This window comes from Chiloscyllium plagiosum, chromosome 10, assembly GCF_004010195.1.
Source record: "Chiloscyllium plagiosum isolate BGI_BamShark_2017 chromosome 10, ASM401019v2, whole genome shotgun sequence".
In the NCBI taxonomy this organism is placed as follows: domain Eukaryota; kingdom Metazoa; phylum Chordata; class Chondrichthyes; order Orectolobiformes; family Hemiscylliidae; genus Chiloscyllium; species Chiloscyllium plagiosum.
The window spans coordinates 36,808,178-36,831,952 of NC_057719.1; the positions used below are offsets into that span (position 1 = coordinate 36,808,178).

At 40.5% G+C, this 23,775-nt stretch overlaps 1 protein-coding gene across 5 annotated transcripts in view; it reads left to right on the forward strand.

The window, feature by feature from the left end:
• LOC122553522 (mitochondrial basic amino acids transporter) overlaps positions 1-17,178 on the forward strand; it is a 47,524-nt gene extending 30,346 nt beyond the window's left edge. Inside the window, exons 2-5 of one of the 5 annotated variants that reach the window (XM_043697420.1) lie at positions 2,654-2,697; positions 3,427-3,498; positions 5,165-5,248; positions 14,043-17,178. In XM_043697420.1, the coding sequence (XP_043553355.1) occupies positions 14,076-14,786 (711 nt within the window). In that variant the 5' untranslated portion in view covers positions 2,654-2,697; positions 3,427-3,498; positions 5,165-5,248; positions 14,043-14,075 and the 3' untranslated portion in view covers positions 14,787-17,178. The other 4 variants (XM_043697417.1, XM_043697416.1, XM_043697418.1 and 1 more) reach the window with 4 other exon arrangements.
• Positions 17,179-23,775: the final 6,597 nt, after the last annotated feature.

Sequence of the window (23,775 nt, forward strand, 5' to 3'; positions counted from 1 at the left end):
GAATGCTGGAGAAACTCAGCAGGTCTGGCTGCATTTGGGGAGAGAGAAAGTGTTAGGATTTGAAATCCGATATGACTCTACCTCAAAATGGAAGAAGCAGCATTAACTCAGTTTTTTTCTGCAGATGCTGCCAGATCTGCTGAGTTTCTCCAGCATGTCCTGTTTTTATATCTGATTTCGAGCAACTGCATTGTTTTGCTTCTATAAGCTTGTACTTTCCATGTATAGTGCAGACATAGGAAGTTTGCTGTTTGTAATTTTCTGTATAATAATACTGTTATCGCTTTGCTGTTAATCTTACCATAAATTCTGGGCCCTTATTCAATATTTTCAAATTGTCACCATTATAACAGTGGATAGCCTGGGATTTAGTGCATCTTTAGATTTGAGATATGACTAAATCAGTGGGCTCAATTTGTTCAAGTCCTTTAGGATAATTGTAAAGTATAGTTGTAAAGGAGGAACAGTGGGTGGGGTTTGATAGAACATTGGAGGTAAACAGGAGATAAGATTAGTGAGATACGCACTTATTATGTTATTTTATGAAGTTGAAATGTTAATATACTATGACAGTTTCAAGAATCTGAAACCAATGGTTTAATTACTATAGTGGTGTACTGTTTAGATCTACACTGAGCTCTTGCTGAATAATGGAAGTAAATGTACAATATTCAAAATATTTATCTTTAAGTAGCCTGATTTAGACAGGACTGCCCCAATTTTAATAACAAATCTTTTAGGAAAGTGTCAGTTGTAACATTCATTTTAATGTGGATTGTGTTATTGTAGTTCAGTTTACAAATCTTCTCTGGCTTTTGGTATACATTGCAACAAAATGTGACATGAGTCAAGATATTTTTCCAAAACATTGAAGTTGGTTTTCCTGGGTGAAATTATATTTAAAACATGTTTCCATATCCTTCACAGAGCCTGGTAGTTAGCAGATGGTTAGCTTATTCGGTGATGTCCTTTTGGGTTTGTTCCAAACATGTTAATAATGTTATGGAAAAGTTACCATGGGAAATTTCATTTCATACTTGCATTGTATATCTCCAGTGTTTGTGTCCTGGGAAATTGAGGCTGTTTGTTTAGTGCTGTAGTGCATTCAGTGAGCAATTTAAGTAAAGCTACAGCAATATGAAGGATGCATTCCGGTCAAAGCAAAGTGAGGTTTCTTTTATTCTGCACCTCAAAGATGTGTCTCCTTTAGCATCTCACCCCAATGGACATTTTTGATATCTAACATCACATCACCTATGATAAGGAATAATGGCCAGCTGTTCAAGTGTGGTATAACAGAATTGACAAATCTTTTGTTGTCCTCTTTGCCACACGTCCAGTGTTTGGGAGATCACTTATTGTTTTTTCTGTATCATGGGGGATATTGCTGGAATTCACTTTCTGGACTCTCTAGGTACATCAAGCAAAGAATGTAATGGTCTGGAGTGCTAAATCGCTGTGGTGTGTGTGTGTGTGGTGTGTGGCATGTTGAGTGGCAATGGACCCACAAACAAAGTTTCTGAAATCCAGCTCCAATCAGGTGGTTAACAGCTAACTGTCAAACTTCCCAGTGAATGTAGATCCTTGATGCTGAAGTCCCAGCTCAACAGAATCACCCAACCATCAGAGGTCACAGATTGTGTCCAAGAGTCCTTTTCTGAAGGTCTAATTTTCAGGAGATAAATGGTAAGAAAGTAGGCCTTTTTTAATAAGTAGAGGGCCATTGGGACAGTGGGCTTGGAGAAAGGGCTAGATGGGGGACTATCTTTCAGCAGCTGTCATTTCCCCCATCTTTGCCACTTATTGGTTTCAATAAGGAGCAAACCCACTGCCACTTTCTAAAAGGCATTTAGAAATGGTCAATAAATGCTGACCTTCTCCCCCCCCCCCCCCCAATGCTTTTCGGGCAAAAGCCCTTCATTAGGCTTCCTGCCTCTATTCCTGATGAAGGGCTTTTGCCCGAAATATCAATTTTCCTGCTCCTCGGATGCTGCCTGACCTGCTGTGCTTTTCCAGCACCATTCTGATCTAAACTCTGGTTTCCAGCATCTGCAGTCCTCACTTTCATCTAATAAATGCTGACCGGCCAGCAAAGCCCAAATTCTGAGTAAATTTTAAAAGCAGCTTCTTTCTAAACCTGAGGTGGAAGTTCAGGCCCTTAATTGGTCATTAGTTGACCACTTAAAGGTCGAAATGGATTTTCTTGTGCAGCACTTATTTGCAAAGGTGATGAGAAGTGGGCTAGTATCTCTCCATGGCCAACTTGCTCAATCATTTGCCGTTCTTCTTCATCCAGGGAAGAGAAAGTTGTACCCATTGTGTGCTAATTTCAATGCTCAGGTACAATCTGCTGGTGGTGTTGTTTGTACCACATCCCACTACCAGATTGTCGTCAATGCAGCTAGAGTATTCTCCGCTCCAAAACCCTGGCTGACTAGGGTTCAGAACCCCGTAGAGCTCCCGAAAGAATGCAAGTCATCATATTTATTTTTGACATCAAAGGTACAATTCATAATGAGTTTTCCAAGCCATTTTAAAGCCCTGTTACTTTCAATTATTTGATATAGACCTTTGTTTGGCACATTTTGTATTCTACAGCTGACCAGCATGAGTTAAGCAAATATGTTAATTTGGTTTTATTTGCTTCTTGCAGGTGTTGCAGGTGTTCTTGTTGGGCATCCCTTTGATACAGTCAAGGTGAGGTTGCTAATGCATTCTTGCTGATATCTATAATGTTAAACATACCTGAGATCGATCTAAAGTGCCAGTTCTAAAAATGTTTCTTTGTAAAAAGGGAAGGAAATGTTTTCAAATGCAATCTTGATAATCTAGTCAACAGCTTTATTTTCAGATACAGCCTTCTAATCAAACATATTTAATATTTTCCCTCCGACTCAATTGTAACATTTATTAATGTTGGCTTTTATTCAAATACTTTCAGCCTATTCCAAATGTTTATCTGATTCGTTGTGCCATTGAGAACTAATTTAAACTCATAAATTTTTAACTACTGTTCTTGATGGAGTTTGACCTCAGAATTTACCAGAGGAGATTGGAAGTCATTGAATGAAAGAACATGCAGTTTCATTGAAATAAACCAAATGGTTATTTCTTGATTCTTTGTTTAATGAATTGTGGTTTATGGAAAAGATAAATATGCCATTTTAATTTATTTTCACAGAAATAATTTTTGTGATTATAGTGGGCTATTTTTATGTGTGGGTAATTAGAATGAAGGGTCAGTTGGAATAAAAGGCTGCATTTACACAGAAACCAAATCCATATTATACCAGGTTCCTAATTTCCACAAATTTCCATCTTCAGTTTGAGCAGTGGATTTCAGGGTATTAGTGGGAATAGTATAAGAATTGAGTATGTCAAAGATTGTTTAAAACTTTAATTGCACCTTGAGGTTTCTGGCCACAGATCTGTTGATACCAGAGGAAAGCTCACAATGGCCTGTATTGCAGAACCCAGACTGCTGGCTTCTTCATAGTGGTATGTGAATATGATGCTTCCTGCATCACCTGTTTATGTTTGCTTTCAGCAGACCAAGGGGAAATCAGCTCCTCAGCTACGTCTCTCTCCCCAGAAGCAATAGCACCATCTTATTTTTGCAGCAGCACTGTAGTGTAAGTGCAGCATAAGGTAAAGGGCAGGATACATTATTTTAATGACAAGTTTTGGCCACTAGTGGTGCCCAAGTGAAATGGCTTTAAGCAAATGCTTATTGGCTGCCTCATAGCGCTAGGGACCTGGGTTCAATTCCAGCCTTGAGTGATTATCAATGTAGAGTTTGTATGTTCTCTCCATGTGGATTTTGTCAAGGTGCTCTGGTCACTCATGAAGTTGAAAGATGCGTAGGTTAGGTGGATTGTCCATTCTAAAAATTGCCCCTTAGTGTCCAAGGGTATGCAGTTTAGGTGGGTTAGCCATTTTAAAAACCCCATGCAGAGTTACGGAACTGGGTTGGGTCTTGTTTGGATGCGAAGGCGAAAAATGAAGACTGCAGATGCTGGAGATCAGTCAAGATTAGAGTGGTGCTGGAAAAGCACAGCAGGTCAGGCAGCATCCGAGGAAAATAGACATTTCGGGCAAAAGCCCTTCATCAGGAATGTAGGAATGCAGATGTAGGAAACCCTAACTTTCTACCATTTTAAAAAAAAAAGACATTTGAATACAGTCCGTAAGGAATGAAACATTGGCATGTTTTGGGTGGTCTGGCTGCACGTGGAAACAAATGAACTATCCCAGGTTGTATTTAATTGTAGGTTCTTCACATGAACAGCACTTAGTTTGTGACGGTGCTCCAACATGCTGTACCACTGCATTCGAAGTATAGCACTTTGGTAGTGACACTGGCTTATTCTACTGTGTTGTAACTTTGCAGGCATCAGCTGCAGTAAAAGTACTGAGCAAATTCTGGGTGCGCCCTCACAAAGGATGATGAATAATGAAAGACAGTCATCTCGGGGCTGCGTCATGCTTCGCTGCATCTGTGATAGGGTGACAATTGTCTGAGACCTGACAACAGATATCCCAAACAGTTACAGAATTTAGTTTGGCATTGGGTTAGGAATTCAAATGACTGTGTCTACTCTGTGACTATAACTGGCACAATATCAGTGTAGGTAAACAAGAGATCAACGTTATCTGTTGTGTTATGTTTAATGGCTGCCAGAAATATTTAACCAGGATACTGACACAATTATGTTGGTTTAGGAGCTTAATTTTCTTGCTATTTTCATGTAATGTGTGAAATGCGTTTCGTTTAACTACTTTTACTTTCTGAGCTAGGGGCTGTCCTCATTAACAGCAAAAGTGTTACTTTGTGATGAGAGATAAGCCTCATCACGGGATTCCTAGTAAGTACAGAAAAGGTGAATTTATACATTCTCAGCTTCTCTCCAGTTTGACCGTATACCAAGTGATTATCACTTTTCAGAAAAAAACTGGCGTTTTAAAAATATGTAGCATATTTCTATTTCTTCTTGTAAACACGTAATTTTTAATGCAGGACTTCAAAGTAGCTGTAGAAATAAATGATTGTTAATTCATATCAAAAAGCTACTGCTAAACCTGTAACTGTGATTGTGGAAGAAAATGTCATTTTCATTCCTGCCCAACCAAGTCTCCATTTACTGGAAATGTGTTTGTTTTGTAGGTTCGACTTCAAGTACAAAATTCTAACCAGCCACGTTACCGTGGGACTGTACATTGTTTCCGGTCCATCATCCGACAGGAGTCTGTAAGTAGCAAGCGCATTAACTGGGTTGATTGACTTGAAGCAGTTTATTGGGGGAGCTTTGATTCAAGTTTTTCTGGGCTGTTATGCCAGTGCTGTCATGCCATCTCTAATTCCTTGTGCGTAGGTGAGGACTAAAAAGTTAACTGTGTTCTCAAGGCAGTTTCTTTCTCCATCATTTAATTTAAGCAGACATTCCAGGATTGTGGTAGGATTCTTTGTATTTTACCTACAGTTTTGAAGTATTCCTCTTTTTTTCTCAGGAGTTGGGCTTTCAGGATACTAGTGTTGAATTTCACAGATGTCTGGCATAAAAAATCTAGGTCTGCTGGTTTACTGTTATCTTTAGGAGATCTGTTTATAAGGAATTGACAGTGGAATGGGACACAGTTGCAGAATTATTCAAGATACAGTGAGCAGCTTGGTCTCTGATTTAAGACACGTTTGTGGATCTTTTCTTCCTCTGTCCTCTCTTTTTTTGTCCTGAAGACTATTTAATAGGTTATCACAAGCATTTTAATACACATCTCACATTTATGTTAGCTTTTTGATGAAGAGAAGCTTCATAACCAAGAACCTTGTGTAATCACCAGCTATGCACGTAGTTGAACTTTCTGGCAGGAGTTGTGTTGAGTTTGAGCTGCGAGTCAATTGTATCATTGCCTTGACCAATTTTAACCAACTTCACACAGCCCAGAGATCAGAGTTGGAATCTTGGTAATCTGTGTTGCAAACTGATGCATTTCCAGATGAGCTGGCAGTGGGGGAGGGAGTTGATGTTTTTGTTTTTCTAAACTGTAGTGCAGGTGGGCTGCCCTGAATACAGATAACCTGCTTGTTTTCATGTTGCATTTAACAAATCTGCTTCACTTTGCGATGGCACCTATTGTGCTTCAGGCCCACAGGCTCTCATTCTTTTACACAAATCTTGCTTAGCCTCAAATTCCTTTCCCACAGCTTTTGATCTCACAATCTGCTTATTTTCCAGGGTGGAACACATTGTAAATCTAATTATGCAGTTTCGGTTTCAAAGGTCCATTGAGTGTGCAGTCAGAAAGGACAGATAATATTCACAATGTGTTGTGAGCATTCTCAAAATTTTTTGATTTTTCTATTATTCTTGCATAGTGCTAGTTTTGAAATCCTTTCATGTTCTCATTCCCTCTCCAATCTTTGTAATCTCCAGTCCTCGTCCATTTCAGGCCTGACCATCTTTCCCAATTTTAATTACACGTAAGCAGCCTCTATTAAAAACAGAAATTGCTGGAGAAACTCAGCAGGTCTGGCAAAATCTGTGGAAAGAGAATAAGGTTTCAAATCCAAGATTCTTCACTTCCAAAGAAGAGTTATATCAGAGGTAACATTGCAAGTTTGATGTAACTTATTTGGAACTGAGGAGTCTTTTGGATTTGAAACCTTATTCTGTTTTTCTCTCTCCACAGATGCTGCCAGACCTGCTGAGTTTCTCTAGCATTTTTTGTTTTTATTTCAGATTTCCAGCATCCACCATTAAATACTCAATATGTGGCTCAGTGCAAAATTTTATTTGCTAACAGTCCCTCCCCGGCAAGGCACCTTTTTACCCCTTTACTTTATAGTAAAATGTGAATCTTGTTATTGTCATTTGTTCAGCATTTTGCAACATTAACATCAAACTGTAGATTTATTTGTCTAAATACCCTGATATTAACCTTGTTTGTCCAAACCATGATGTGCTAGGTGAGCCACTTCCAATGGAAGAATCATTGAAAAGGTTTCTGCTTTTCTGACAGTCTTTATGTTTGGAGTACCAGCTCCAAAGTGGTTTCAACTGAACCTGAAGGGAGACCTCCCTTATCCATCCCTATTCCCCTTCAACAATTAAACACACTCTCATCCTGACCAAGCATCTCATTATAAGTCCTAATTGAGGTTTCCAGTGGAGAGCACTAGCTCAAGGAAACCTAGTGGGTTGTAAGTGTTATGATGATACTGCTCATAATGAGAAGCCAAAGCTGTTGTGGTGGTTGATGCACAAGCAGCAAATGAGGCACAGCCTGCTGGAAAATCAGTCAGCTCACACTGGGCTGGGAGTTTGCCACACAAGGATTGACAGTATACGTTTGTTTTTTGGGAGGAAATCTGGTGAAATTCAAAAGTAAAATTCAAAGTAATTCGGGCATATTTGAGCAGCCATTCGGGTTTCCTATTAAGGGTTGCCAAAAGGTATGCATCGGTTGCCAATTTTTGAAGAACTGGTATCTGGATCCTAAGGTTTTTTTAATTTATATGCAGGCTGTGGCCATCACTGGCTAAGCCAGCATTTAATGCCCATTTTAATGGCCTTTGAGAAGGTGCCATTGATATTTCTTCTTGAATTGCTGTATTCCATTTGGTGTAGCTACTCCTAAAATGCTGTTAGGGAGGAAGTTGCAGGATTTTTTGACCCACAAATACTGAAGGATGAGAACTGTATTTCTAAGCATGAATGGCAAATAGCTTGGAAGAAAACTTGCAGGTTGTGGGGTTAGCTTGAACAGCTAAGTGGTACAGTGCATGGATTTTAAAATGTGCTGTTGAGGACCATTAGTGAGAAGTTGCAGTGCATTTTGTAGATTGTCCCTGTGCCAGAGGGAGTGAATCTTGAAGCTGTTAAATGGGATGCCGTTCAAGTGGGCTGCTTTATCCTGCATGACATTGAACTTGCTGACAGCTTTTTTTTAAGCTGTAATCATCCAGGCTAGTAGAGAACATTCGGTCATGTTCCTGACTTTACCTTGTACATGGTGGACAAGTTTTGAGAAATCAAGAGATAAGATACTCATGGCAATATTCCCAAGTTCTTACTTGCTCTTAGAGCCACCAAGTTCTGTCAATGGCTCTGTGATTTGTTCCCCTGACTCTCTCAGCAATGTAGAATGCATCCCATCCGGGCCCGGAAGCTTCTCTACCCGGAATGTTGCCAGCCTTTTCAGCATTTCTTTACCTGACACTATGCTGCTGAGTTGCTGTGCTGCTATTTTCTATATAATTAGAAAAGTAGGCATACAAAATATTTAAATATGGCTGAGGGGAGAAAGACCACATTCTCAGATGTACTGGTTTTCCCTTTAAAAGGGATCCTTACCCATTGCTTGTGACAGAAAATGAAAAATTTTGATGAGCAACTTTTTATCCATTGTTAATGGAGATGGAGGCAGAACTACTGTATCTGGGACCAGAATCTTCAGAGATTAAACAACATTGAAGAAAGTTAGGGAAGTTGCATAAGATCAGAAGTAGGGATGTCGAGACCAAAGGTCCCATTTTCCAATCACGTCTTGCATGATGAGATTAAATGTTGGTTAGTGAGTTCTGATAGGCCTATTTGCATGCATTAACATGTCGTTAGACTTAATCTCACCCTCATTTGAACTTCCTGTTCTTAGACCTGCTGGATAGAAACTAAACAGCAATGATTCCCAACATGGAAGTCAGATCGGGCCCACTCACAAGTTATTCCTCCAGCCTTCCATTTTGGACAGCAGTCACCGCCATCACGGGTCATGCTTTACCACATGCACCTTCGGTCCAGGAGCATTTGCATCAGATATGTACCATCCTCAAAGGATCATCATGCCACACTTCTGACCCATTTACAATGCAGTTCTTCACTTCAGGGCTGCATTTTGGAATAAACTGGAACGTCTCATTGTAGTGCTGCTTCCAGGATACTTCACAGGCATCCATTTCATGGCTTGCACTGGGGGTATCTTGTTGCTCCTCACAAGCTCTTGGTGCTAACTTACTTTGTGCCAACTTGGATGCTCACAACATACCTGACTTGCCTTTCTGTGCCTTGCCTTTTTGCACTTTAATGTCTGGCTGAGAGGGCAGAAGGCAAAGACTCTTATTACTTCTGTACTTGCCTTTTTAGCCCAGATACAAAGCCAGGCAGCCTGTCTTGGTTATCATCAGTCAAGCGGCTGGACATGTTGCTGCACATCACTATGATATGTCAGTCTAACACATGCACCATGTACCAGCAACTTATGCAGCAAACACACTGCATATACATTCACCAAATGGCCATGTCTCAAAGTCTAAGGGGAGTAGCTCGCTATCAAATCAAGGGACACGCCCTCCAGTCAGGGGTTTCCAGCACAGTGATTGAAAGCAGCTTCCAGTATCAACCAAGGGCTCAGTTACTATCACTGAGCTATTTGAGGCATCTAGGGTCAAGGGTCCATACCTCAGCAGGTCCAGGGAGTGTAGGTCTAGTATAACCAGTCTAGGGAATTGTGGTTAAGTCAGGTAAAGGTCTGCACAGAGATAGGTCACAGAGTTAGTCAGCCATCAGTCAGATTTGGCTGTCCAAGTTGATCAAGGTAATAGATTAAGGTCAGCCCTGGGACTCTGTCCTTTAAAAGCGTGGGGAGGTTATCAGTGGGCTCCTGCTGTGGGAGTGAGCCTTGACAACTCAATCATAGAGACTGGAGGCAGCATGCTGGGGTGCATTTATAAGGTGGGTGTTGTGGGGGTAGAAGATAGATCATGGAAGGGAATGGGAAAAGACAGGTGGGGGTACTCATTGATAGCAGCATCCAGCTTTGATTGGGGACGAGACAGTACACTACAGTACCTGGCATAATGAGGCAAACCTCCAAGCCTGGGAAACATCAAAGCCAATGAGGTTGACCAGGATTGCAACCGAGAAGGGAACATGAAGAATGTGGGGGGTGAACCAGACTGAGAGGCTGACTAAAAGAATCGTCAAAGTGCAACCACTGTTTTGTTCTATCATGATGTAAATATCAAGTGCACAGTGGAGCTGAAAACAGCTGCCAGCACTCCCAGAGTGAGCAGGGCACGGACTTCAGTCGATGATAGAAGAGGCTCCACTTTTGAACAACATAAATCCCTTTAAAGGGCAGTTGTATGCAGTAGAGGTGAGCACAATGTCCTATTTGAACCTTGGGCAGTAATGTACTTTGTGGAGTCCAAATCCATGCCCTAAGCAACCTTGACCACATCATGTGTCATCAGGAATCAGTTTCATTAATGGCTGTGACATCAAACAATGTATTGCAGCCGACAAAAATTCCCTGTAGTTGCCAAAATAACAATCACCTTCCAAAGTCTTATAGTTTGAACATGGTGCAGGAGCTGCTCATTTTGCATCTTGGGCCGTTTTTAGATATTTTATTAAACTTTTCTTTCTTTACAAAACCATTTTTAAAAAAAAGCAAATAAATTTACAGCACCAACAAACATTATTCTATTACATATAACAACTGAAAAAAAGGGGGAAAAATGCCACAACAGCAACAACCAACTAAACGGACAAATCAATAAAGATAGTTAATGAAAAAATAAGCAAGCAAAACAGCTCTCGACCCCCTAGAGCACTAAGTATTGCACTCAAAATATTCAGAATTCTCCCTTCAAGCACATCAGGTACACTAAATCAGAATGTCATGGCTACATGAAAACCCTAGTTAAAATGGCAGATAAATCTGCATCCAAGTCATCCAGAAAGGGCTACCATATCCTATAAAAATTTTCTGTCTTCCAGTGCACCACATTCATGAAAATGTCCAGAGGGATATGTTCCATAATAAGCCCACACCAACCCAACAGACCCGGGGTGGGGGGAAGAGGGGGGGGCCTTTGTTCAGAAACTCAACACATTAAAATATTGTTCCTATCACAGAAAGCGAGGATATTATAAAGTTTTTTTTTTTCCCATGAGCACCTAAAGAGGGTATATTGTGTAGGCCCAGGAGGGGAGAGATAGGGTCCATCTTAACCTTAGCCCTCAAGACCCTCTCTATAACCCCTGCCACAGAACTCCAATATGTATGCAGCCTGTGGCAAGACCATAAACAATGAGTGAGATTACCGACACTTATCTTACACTTAGGACAAAAGAGGGATGCTCCCACCTTAAACTTTGAGAGACTGCCTGGGGCCAGATGGACTCTATGCAAAATCTTTAGACGCATAGCATGGGCCCTACTACAAATCAAGATCTTCCTTGTATTCTCGCAAATGTGCCCCATGCCTCCATAGAAATCTCAACCCCCAATTCCCTCTCCCAAACCCCGCAAAGCCACTCAACGTCTTCTGAAGGATTACTCCCCCAGTGTATGATAAAGCGTACTAATAGAGAGTACTTTTAGCATAAAGTATCCTCTTCTCCATAATAGATTGCAGAGGTTGGTCAAGAACGTGGACCCTTTCTGAAAAAAATCTCTGAACTGAAAAAAGCGGAAAAGGTCTTTGCTAAATAGACCATATTTATGAATTATTTAGTCAAGGGCCATCATTATTTCACCATCAAATAAATCGCACAGACAGATTTCCCTAGTTGCCCAGAGCTTAAATCCGGGGTCCATCACCCCCAGTCGTAAACCCAGCATATCCACCATAGGGGTAAGAAATGACATTTTGGACATATTACCCTCCCCCTGCTGCATGATCCACCATGCCTTAACAGTATTAATATCAATCAGATTACTGCAATATTCCATGACCATTTTCATTTTACCTAAGAATAAAAGGCTGATGAGGGGACATTTTGTCTGGGAAGGCACCTTGGACCATTAAACCTCATGTAGTGCTAAGGATGGCTAAGGTCTACAGCTTCAATATTCCAGTTGCAGCGAGAAAGGCATTTGCTCACACAGCTGATGATGAGCAGTAAGTGTATATTTACAAATATACAAATGTACTTACAATGAAGCTTCCTCCATGTCATCTATGTGCCCTCAGAAGGTGATCTTCCTTTGCCGCCAATCATGTCTCAGTGTAACCCCAGGCACTGCAGCTGGGGTGGAGAGAGAGCCTGCCCTGCACTGGGGCCTGAGGGTGTTGGAGTTTTGGCCGGTGGTTCCAGGAGTGTTTGTAGCCAGGGGCCAAGACATGCTGAACATATCCAGTCCAGAGACAGGTGCACCCTCCTCAGACCGTCTCAAAGCTGATGGTGCCAGGCGGGCTGGAAGTGGAAGGCTCAGACACCTCTGAAGTATCCTGTCAGGAGTTTTCCAGTGGGCCTGGATTTGATTCCTCCACTGGCTGTGTATCTCCTGGCACCACTCTGCCTCCTTGTCAAGAAGTGAGGTCTAAATCCCTTGTCCCCCCTGTTCCCTTGCCTTGCTAAACCCAGAATGATGCAGTGCAGGTGTGTGCATATATCCAGCAGATCCTGAGGGTCCTGGACCTGACTCTCCATGGCAGCTGCTAATCTGACAATGGAAGCAGACAGACACTTGCATACCAGAGACAGTATGGCACAAACAGTGCGGTTGGGGTGCTCTAGTGTTCGAACCAGTTTGCCTGCTGCCTCAGACAAACCTGCCTGCTGCTCCTTGTACATTTCAATGAAGTTCTTAATTGTTGACACAGTGGGGACTTGTCCTTCCTGGGTCTGAGCAGGGACCTAAGTGCTCGTGGCCTGGACTTTTCCTTCTTCAATCAACTGTGGAAACAAGATAGTTGGTGCTCACCAGCATGTGTTCCTGACTGGAATTAAGCTAACACTCCCATCAAGGGTGTCATTATCTGAGCTGCTGGAACGTGGGAGGCAACATGGCTACTGCATCCTCTTCTTCTTTCAATGTAGAGAAGGGGATTGAAATGCCACTCTCAAGGGTTAGGGGTTCTGGCATGTTAAAAATTATGTTCTGTCTGATTACTTATTCTTCTACACTGATCTTGAGATTCTTGCATTGCAGCGACATCTAGAAGTGAAAGCAAATGCAAAGCTCAGAGAGGCTGCACACCTTACAAGGAACGTTGATTAAGAATACATTAAGTGGTGTGAATGGGAGAGCACCACAGCAATAGACAGATTCTCACTTGGTGCTGGGGCATGGTGGTTTTAGCATCAGCATGTGACTGACCAGGATGGTGCTTCTAGATTTTTATGAGCTAAATGTTGGACATTGCACCACACATCCTGACTCTCTCCACCCTATTGTGATCTGATTCCACCTGAAATGGGAGAAAGGGAGGGATTGAGTTGAAAATGACTGGCACAACTGTTAGTGCTGGAGGGGGAAGGTATTGTGGGCAAGTGTGTATGCAGTACAGAGGGCATGCAGGATTAATAGTGGCGGATTGACTTGGTGAGAGCAAGCAAGGGAAGATGTATGTGGTAAAGCATGAGTCTTGACAGATGCAGGAACTGTGCTAGTGTGAGAGTGATGTAGCAGAGAGGAGATGGTGGCATTTCCCCTGGTGGAGTGGAGGAAGTCACTGACATTTTGTGAAATAGCTGGATGCTCCTCTGGATGGTGAATACACATTGACCTGGGTGGTAATCTCTGGCCAGGCTGTCAGGCCCAATGTTGTGTTCTCCTTTGTCAGTCCTGGTGGACAAGGACAGCCCTCCTCTGTGCCACTCCATCCACCAGGACCTCCAGGTCCCCCTCAACAAAGCTGGCTGCCAATTTCCCCTCTCTCTACCATTTCTAGAGCAATTGACATAAATTGTGTAGGGCAGCTCTGAACTGACAGTGCTTGATCTGTCAGCAAAGCAAAGTAGATACCTATGCAAAATTATGCTTTTAAATATGGGATCACTGCCAAGAATCGCCTGGCAAGTAGGACAGTATGATGAATAAGGTGCCATAGAGGTGTGGTAATGAAGCAAGTTTGGGAAAATAGCAGCATGAGAAATCTCATTAGGCCTCATAGAGAGAAGTATTTTATTAAACGTGTCAAAATTGACCTTTAGCAAATTTCGGTAAAATTCAGTCCTAAGTTTATGAACATTCTAATGGTCACATTGCTAAAATGTTAACCTTTTATTTTCACCTTTTTGTTTTTGCTTTAGATCTTCGGTCTGTACAAAGGTATTGGTTCACCAATGATGGGTTTGACTTTCATCAATGCTATTGTTTTTGGTGTCCAAGGAAATACAATGCGTTACTTAGGAAAGGATACACCACTAAACCAGTTCCTTGCAGGTTCTGCAGCTGGGGGTATCCAATGTGTTATTTGTTGCCCCATGGAACTGGCAAAAACCAGGATGCAGCTTCAAGGCATGGGTGAATACCAAGTTAAAAGTAAAGTCTACAAGAATTCACTCGACTGCTTAATTAGAATTTACAAAAAGCAAGGAATCTGTGGAATCAACAAAGGCATGGTGACCACTATTTTCAGAGAAATACCTGCTTTTGGTTTCTACTTCCTTACTTATGATTGTCTGACCAGAGCCTTACACTGTGAGCCCGATGACAGTTACATAATTCCTAAACTGCTGTTTGCTGGTGGTATGTCTGGGATTGCATCTTGGATTTCTACCTATCCCATTGATGTGATTAAATCCCGATTGCAAGCTGATGGAGTTGGAGGAATAAACCAGTACAGTGGCATAATGGACTGTATCCGTCAGAGTTACCAGAAGGAAGGATGGCAAGTATTCACAAAGGGGCTCACTTCTACTCTTCTCAGAGCATTTCCTGTCAATGCTGCTACTTTTGCTACTGTCACACTCTTCCTTATGTACACAAGGGCTGATGACGATTGCAAGGAGCTGGAGACTGCCTCTGCAATCCAGCAGCATTCGAGCCTCTAAAGTATCTTCCTCATGTTACCTGTGCAGAGCAGCTGCTATGATAACTCAATTTTATTCAATCCTATTTTTGTAAGTGCAGTAAAGTTATGAAAATGTTTCAGGGTGTAAATAAGCTCCATGTAAGAATTAATTCTTTATAAAATATAGTCATGGGTCTAACATTTAACAGAATTCCATTAGTTTTGTGAGACTACAGCTTCATGCCTTATATTAAATGAATGTATATATTGTTTTTTAGTTTATAAAAACAGTAAGAAAAATATTACTTTTGCCCATTGTAGTAGGCATGTACTGTACAGAAACTAATTAACAGGGCTGGCTTTAGAATCCGAGTTAGTACAGAGGGTCCAAGTTTGGAAAAATGAACATTTCTAAAGAAATTGCAGTAGATTTTCACTTTTTCTCAAGAGTTGTTGATGGGCAATAGGGGACTGGCCACCCATTTACACCTAACCTGTGTTCTCATTTCTATGGAAGTGAATGGCAAATCAGGTAATAAATATGTAAAACTAGCAGTCAACCCACCTGGAAGTAAAAGAAAAATTTTACCTCTTTAATATTAAGAAGAAGCATGCAGCTAAATCAAGTTGTACTCCCTTTTGACTATGTTTTCAGTACAGTGGGGTAGGTTTATTGGTGATTAATGATCGGAATTGAAATAAGCCCTTATGCAAAGAACTAAATAGGAGTTAGGCTTTCTCAGAAAACAGTACTTGAGCTGACATATTAAGTATTAGTGTTTCATCCATGTTAAATAACAATAATGTTAACCTCCGTACTCATATGGCCATGAACCTTGAATATTTTACCACTTATGTGGCACATTTATCTGTTATTACTGTTGTTTAAAGTCAACATCTTGCAGATGTCTGCCCATTCCTTTGCAAAGGCCTGATGTAACCTGAATAATCCACACTTTTTATGCTATGCTGCGAACCAATCAGTAACATTTTATTATTATTTTTAGTCTTTTTCACAACTCCGTTAATTTTCTAACTGTACTGATTGGTTTCATAGCCCTTATTCCCTCATCACAAAGTTCGGTAGTACAGTTTATACAAATAGTTCTACTTGGAAGCAATCACATCACAATTGAATTTTCAGGAATTTGTACACCTCTGTTATTTTAATATGTTGTGACACCTTGTTCATTTAATTATGATTTATGTGCAGTACACCTATGGAGTTTTTTTTGTTGTGTAATGTGTTGATGAGGAATTGTTACTGTGAATAAACCAATGTGGCAGCTCACCAGTCCTACGGGTTGCTGAGTTAGTCCATTCACAGATGGATAGAAAGTTACTATATCAGGGTCCATATATATTATTTAGCTTCCCTAACACTGAAGTAGGTTCTTCAGTGTTGCACTGTTTTGAGTGCAGAATGTGCTGTCATGCTCCTGAAATGTATGTTGCTTCTCCCCTCTCCAGAGGTTGCAGTATTGGAAAGCCTCATAGTGGGAGCCACATAGTGTTGACATCTTGGGGACAGTTCACCACATACATAATGATTGATAGAGCTAGTATGAATTGATATCATTGTGTCTCGAAACAGATTGGATGTTCAGATTCACATATCTAATGATATTTGGAATTAGAAGTCACTCTTATTGATTCAGTTGGTCCTTTGTGTCAGTAGGTTTCTCCCATTTGGGTGGAATTTAAAAATAAGTCCAAGCAAGTTATTTCACATAAAGGTGTATAGTGTATAGCTGTTTTATGCTTTACTGTTAAGGTAAAATTTTAAAGCATTACCAGTTTCATCTACCAAAGGATAGAGGTTTGTTTTTTGTTTGAAGGTCCAGCACTCCTTTTAATAGATTACGATTCTGCATGAACTCCCACCTGCCCATCATTATGCGATTTCTGGAAAACATACGCTGCCTTGTTTAATCAAGGTAGCTATGTGGCATTAAATGACTAATGACGGGTAGGGATTACAGAAATCCAAACTTCACTGTAAATTGGGACAGGTGCAATAGATATTGGTCTGAGATGCTGATCAACAATGATTCTCAATTTTGCACCATTTCCAGGATTTTTTTTAATGGGCACAGAACACTTTATTTCACAATGTGAGAAAAGAGAAAGCATTTGTTTGTTCCTAGCACTATGATCAACTTTCTCACTATCAAGCAAATTGCAATTTCAAAGTGAGTGAGTGTTTGAATCTGGAAACCTTGAATGTCTATATATTATCTGAACAATTTCCATATCTGAATTGAAAATGCATGCTTGATTAACAGTACAGTACAGCTTTGACTTTTCGGTCAATCAGTTTGTACTGTGTATTGCTTGTTTCAATGTGTTTCACATCATGTACCTTACTATGTAAAGTACCATAGGCAGATTGTAAGGAGAAAAAGGGAAAATAAAATCCATATTAAGATCAAGTTCTTGTTAATTTTGTTTTGCTTTGTATGTTTGAAGATGATAAAATTAAGTGTTTCACATTTGTTCCCTCTGTTGAGCTCAGCATTTCAACCCTCTGTTTATTGTGAGTCACATTTAATTCCCGCCTTTGCACATTGTTCTGCATCGAAATGAGATATCACAAAACTGAAGTTGTTTGAAAACAGACTGGCAATTTCACTTCAAATATAGAGGCAAAGGGATTGCAAATAATGGAGAAAGAAGAAAATGTACAATAGGTGCAAATTAAGATGTGAAAAGAGAGAAAAAGAAGTACAAAGTGAACAAGACAAAAATATGACACAGCTGTGGGGGAAGAGAATGTAAGAAAAATGGAGGGTGGACATAATGCGGTCAGTTTCTGGCTCACTTTGGTTTACCAGCAAATTCTGTAATACCAGCAAACTTTGAATTCTTTTGTGTTTAATGCTTTCTTCCTGAATTTCACTTGGGAATCGTTGGAAGAATATGGACTACATAAGGTCCGTTATGCTCTTTTGTCAGATTTACTCTTTCAGGCAAACAATATGCATGACACAGTCTCTTACTGATCCATACTAGACTTAAGAATGTATTTTGTCATTTTAAAACAACTCAATTTACATACTTTATCACCTCAGTGGTCTGTCACCACAACTTTCTTAACAGCTCTTAAATCTCTTAAATTTCGTGCCTGTTACATCATAACTCATTTTCACTTCGTCAAACCTTTTTTTCTATTGATGTGCTTAAGCAAATTAAATCATGTCTTAAGGACAGATTTAACTCATAAGGTGAGAAAGCTGTTATCCATAATGGGCATATTCTATAAGAGAACAGAGAATTGACTAACCTATGTTGAAGAGAACATGAAAATTACAGCCTAGTTTGTCACATAGCAAACAGTTATGCAAAGGCAGTTTCAAAAGTTGTACACTGCAGTTCTTTGTGCAGCACTACTTGATGCCAAGGATTTTTCTCCAATCTTACTCTGGAATATTTCAAACTCTTCTGACACAAACACATATGACAACCCATAAATTGCAAACCAACTTCTCAAAACCTTAGTAGTTTTTGTCACTTGTATTTTTGACTGTAGATTCAACAGTTATCCCTTTGCTAAGGGTGACACGGTGGCTCAGTGGTTATCACTGCTTCCCCACAGCAGCCGGGTCCCAGGTTCGATTCCAGCCTCGGGTGACTGTCTGTGTGGAGTTTGCACATTCTCCCCGTGTCTGCGTGGGTTTCCTCTCACAGTCCAAAGACGTGCAGGTTAGGTAAATTGGCCATGCTAAATTGCCCGTAGTGTTAGGTGCATTAGTCAGGGGTAAATGTAGAGGTCTGGGTGGGTTGCTCTTCAGAGGGTCGGTGTGGACTTGTTGGGCCGAAGGGCTTGTTTCAACAAGTTAGTGGACGGCACGGTGGCACAGTGGTTAGCACTGCTGCCTCACAGCGCCAGAGACCCGGATTCAATTCCCGCCTCAGGCGACTGACTGTGTGGAGTTTGCACGTTCTCCCCGTGTCTGCATGGGTTTCCTCCGGGTGCTCCGGCTTCCTCCCACAGTCCAAAGATGTACAGGTCAGGTGAATTGGCCATACTAAATTGCCCGTAGTGTTAGGTAAGGGGTAAATGTAGGGGTATGGGTGGGTTGCGCTTCGGCGGGGCGGTGTGGACTTGTTGGGCCGAAGGGCCTGTTTCCACACTGTAAGTAATCTAATCTAATCTAATCTAATCTAAAAAAACACTGTAGGGAATCTAATCAAATAGGTACTAACCAAAACGAAGCACTCTCTTCCAACTTCAAAGAAATTGATGTGGCTTCTTTTTGGTAGATTTCATGTTTTTGACCAAGGAAGGGGATTTTGGTTAGGTCACTTCTCATTTTGAAATATCTCTCGAAATCTCGCCAACTTTTTAATATCCCTCTCTACCTTTAAATACCAAAAATAGCTTCTTGCTAACCCTTTCCTGTGTGAGCTCAATGAAATTATTTTAACAATCTCTCTAAACCACTGATGGAATAATGACATTTATACCCATAAGAGACTGTGTTGGTCTACACTCAGTTCAGTTCTGTGTGAAATACTATAATTTGTCATCATTGCACTATTTAGGTCAGATACTTGTGACATAAATAAACATATTAGTGAATAACAATTATTTGCAAGTTTCTTTACTAATTTCTCTAGCAGACACTGGGATGTTACTGCTCTGAGGCTAAAAGTGAATCAGTATTCTGCTGACTTCTGATATTTAATCTCATTTTGACTGGCCATTAAAATTAATATCCTCACCTGATGCCACACTGCAGGTAGGAATGCACCAACTATCTATGATTAGTCTGTCAATAAAATGAATTTCCGATTATACAACGACTTGAGAAACTTTGTTTCACTATATGATCACTTTCTTTTCAACTTGTGAGCAATTTGGTCCTGACTTCATTAACTGATGTGGACATGCTACAGGCTTTTCACACCACTTTGTGTCGTGTGAGATAATATGACACCGAACCCCTGTGGTTAGGCATGGAATGCTAAAACTAAATATTTTTGGAATTAGTGAGTCAAAACAGCATCACTTGTTCACTTCCCAAAATGCTTTGATATGCCACAGAACACACTCTCACTTTGGAGTAGTTGATACAGGAAAGAGCATGTATTAGCTGAAGAGGTTCATTTTGAACAATATACAATATTCTCAACGGATGTTGTAAATTCTTCATTATGCTCTGATCTCTTGCTTTGAAATTCCCCTCAAATTTCTCCTACATTGAACAGAAAACTGTTATCTATTTATAGAGTCATAGACATGTACAGCATGGAAACAGACCCTTTATTCCAAATCGTCCACGCCGACCAGATATTTTAACCTAATCTAGTCCCATTTGCCAGCATTGGGCCATATCCTTCTAAAACGCTTGCTATTCATATACCCATCCAGATACTTTTTAAAAGTTATTGTACCAGCCTCCACCACTTCAGGCAGCTTATTCCAAACATGCACTATCCTCTGCATGAAAAAGTTGCCCCTTAGGTCCCTTTTAAATTTTTCTCTCCACTCATCTCAAACCCATGCTCTCTAGTTCTGGACTCCCCACCCCATGGAAAAGACCATGTCTATTTACCCTATCCATCCTCCCTCATCATTTTATAAACCTCTGTAACCCTCTCAGCCTCTAATACTCCGGGGAAAAGAGCCCTAGTCTATTCAGCCTCCCCCACAGCTCAAATCCTCCAACCTTGGCAACACTTTTGTAAATCTTTTGTGAACCCGTTCAAGTTTCACAACATCTTTCTGAAAGGAGGGAGGCCAGAATTACACACAATATTGAAACAGTGGCCTAATCAATGTCCTCTACAGCCACAACATGACATCCCAACTTCTATACTCAATACACTGACCAAATAAGGAAAGCATACCTAATGCCTTCTTCACAATCCTACCTACCCGCGATTCCACTTTCAAGGAACTATGAACCTGCACTCCAAGGTTTCTTTGTGCAGCAACACTCCGCAGGACTTTACCATTAAGTGTACAAGTCCTGCTTTGATTTGCCTTTCCAAAATGCATAAATCACATTTATCTAAACTAAACTTCATCTGGCACTCCTTGGCCCATCTGATCAAGATCCCATTGTACTCTGAGGTAACCTCCATCACTGTCCACTACACTTCCAATTTTGGTGTCATCTGCAAACTTACTAACTATACCTCCAATGTTTACATCCAAATCATTTATATAAATTATGAAAAGCAGCGGACCCATCATTGAACCTTGTGGCACACCACTGGTCACAGGCCTCCAGTCTGGAAGGCAACCGTCCACCACCACCCTCTGTCTTCTACCTTCGAGTCAGTTCTGTATCTAAAAGGCTAGTTCTCTCTCTATTTCATGAGATCTAACCTTGCTAACCAGAGGAACCTTGTTGAACGCCTTATTGAAGTCCATATAGATCATATCTACTGCTCTGCCCTTATCAATCCTCTTCGTTAGTTCTTCAAAAAAACTCAATCAAGTTTGTGAGACATGACTTCCTATTTGCTGACAAGGTATGTTACAATCGCTACCATGAAGCAACACATGCGTTTTTAGCTTTGATACCATACTCAAAGTTGATCTAGGATATTGATTGATCTTATATTGTGCTCTTTCTGTCTTCTGTGCTCTTTCTGTTTTCTAAGAAGCAATCAACTCCTGTCACTTAGTACCTGACACATGAAGTTCTGGATGATCAATTAACACACCAAAAAATGTCCCTGCTCCACTGGTACAACTCTGTGTGACTAATAAACAGTTCCTTGCTCTTATCAGTTACTTTTAATTGCAAATATACATTTGACAAATCTATTTAATTGCCCTATGGTAGTACAGTACTTGAGTATTTCTGAAAAAAGATACAAATTTTTTGATCTTGCACTCATCAGGACAGTTCACAAGAATACCAATTTAAGGTATAAGCTATCATTCATACCATGTGAGAGGAGACTGCTAATTAGTTGGCGATCAGCATCTACTCTGATTGGCAGATGTGTTGCCTAAAGCACATATCAGTTAATGAACATCAATAGTTAACTGGTTTATATTTCAAACCAGACAAGTTGGCTCTAATTTGGCAATGCATTACCCTGAGAAATAAATCAGCAAAAGGCTGTTGAAAAAGGGACATACATGCTAGTTCTGTCTGCAAAGAACAGGGCCCTGTAAATTAATTAATTATACTAATCATATGCAACCAATTTAGGATTGTTAGTTGGACTCTCAGTGTGATGCACTATGTACTAGAAGCTGCATGTATACTTATATACATGGTCCTATTCTTTGTAGGCAGAAATGACATGTATGTTCTTCAACATTATCCTGGAACATCATTAACTGGTTAAATATTCCTGAGCAATACCTCAACTACACATGAGATCATTAAACCATATCCAGGTCCTTTTAACCACACTCTTTCATCAAACGTCACACATTATTGTTCTCACTGCTTTGTGGCCATACATCTGGAGGGTTCCTGCCACTGTGTGCCATGCCCATTCCTCTACCCTTCAACCAGGGGGTTGAATCATCTTGACCTCTCTGGAGCTCTACATACCAAGCTTCAACCAACCTGATTCACTCCATGCAATATCAAGAAAGAGTTGGAGGTACAGGATACTGCAAATGCTGCAGGCCCTGACAATATCCAGCAATAGTATTCAAAATTCCTGCTCCAGAACTTGTTGCACTGCTGCCCCAGCTGTTCCAATACAGCCACAATACTGCCATCAACCTCGCAAAGTAAATAATTACCCAGGTATGTCTTGTACACAGAAAGGATGACGCACCCTATCCGGCCAATTACTGCCCCATCAACCTCATTTTAATCAACAGCAAAGTGTTGGAAGTGGTGTCGGCAATGCTGTCTAGTGGTATTTGCTAAGAAATAACCTTCAGTTTGCGTTCTGCCAAGGCCACTCAAATCATGACCTCCTCACAGCCTTTGTTCAAAGACAATTTGGTTTTCCTTATCTACAATAAGATTAAAATCACCCATAATTAATGTGCCCTTTTTTTGCATGCCCTTTTATCTCCTGATTTGTTCCCTGTCCTACAGAATAGCTACTGTCAGGAAGCATTTACGTTACTCCCACCAGTTCTTTCTTTTTGTTATTTCTTACTCTCACCCCAATGGATTCAACATCTTCCAATTCAAGATCATTTCTTGTAATTGTACTTATTCAATCCCATACCAACCCATCACACTTTCCATCCTGCTTATGTTTTCAAAATGTTATATACTCCTGAATATGTAATTTTCCAGCTTTGACATCCTTGCAACCATTTCTTCCTAATGCCTATTAAGTCATATCATTACTTGTGCCAATAATTCATTAATTTTGGTTTGAATACTTTGCACATTTAAGTAATGAGAATGATTAGGATGAGTTGCTTTATTGTGATCTGGAGGATATTGAGACAAACAAGTGGCTGTGGGCCTATTTAAGGAAGATTCAAATTTAGTGAGGCAACTGCAGAGTAGTAAGGCAGAGGAGCTATTAGGCAGGGGAATAGGGAGAAAGGGCAAAAGATTGGATGAAGGACAGGAAAGACAAGACAGATGAGACAAACTGTTGTGTGGGACTGAGGAACAAACTATACTCGAGCAATGTTAATACAGTTAAACACCTCATGGTGGCAGTATTACATTTAAGACAAATAGATTGGCTCCCTAGTTGATAGGTTGCAAGAGGTTTCCTTGTGTGTTGTTCTTGGCTCACTTTGGAATTGGAATTAGATTTATTATCGTGTGTGCTCAAGTACAGGAGTACCTGTGAAAAGTATACAAAGTTACCATTCTCCAGCGCCATTTTAAAATACAAATACAAAACCAGATTTTTGAAGAAATGAAAGAAACCAGGGAAAACTAAAAAGGAAAAATTTCAGATCTTAAAATCCCCTTCCAAAAGAAAACGAAAATGTCCAGATGTTAAAAGTCTTATCTTCCTGCACCTAGCTCTGGCCTGGAGTTTTGGTCAGCCTTGTCCTAGGACATGCTTCACCAATTACTTTTGTCGGCACAGTGAACACCAGGCACAAGTAAGTTCCAGAAACCCAT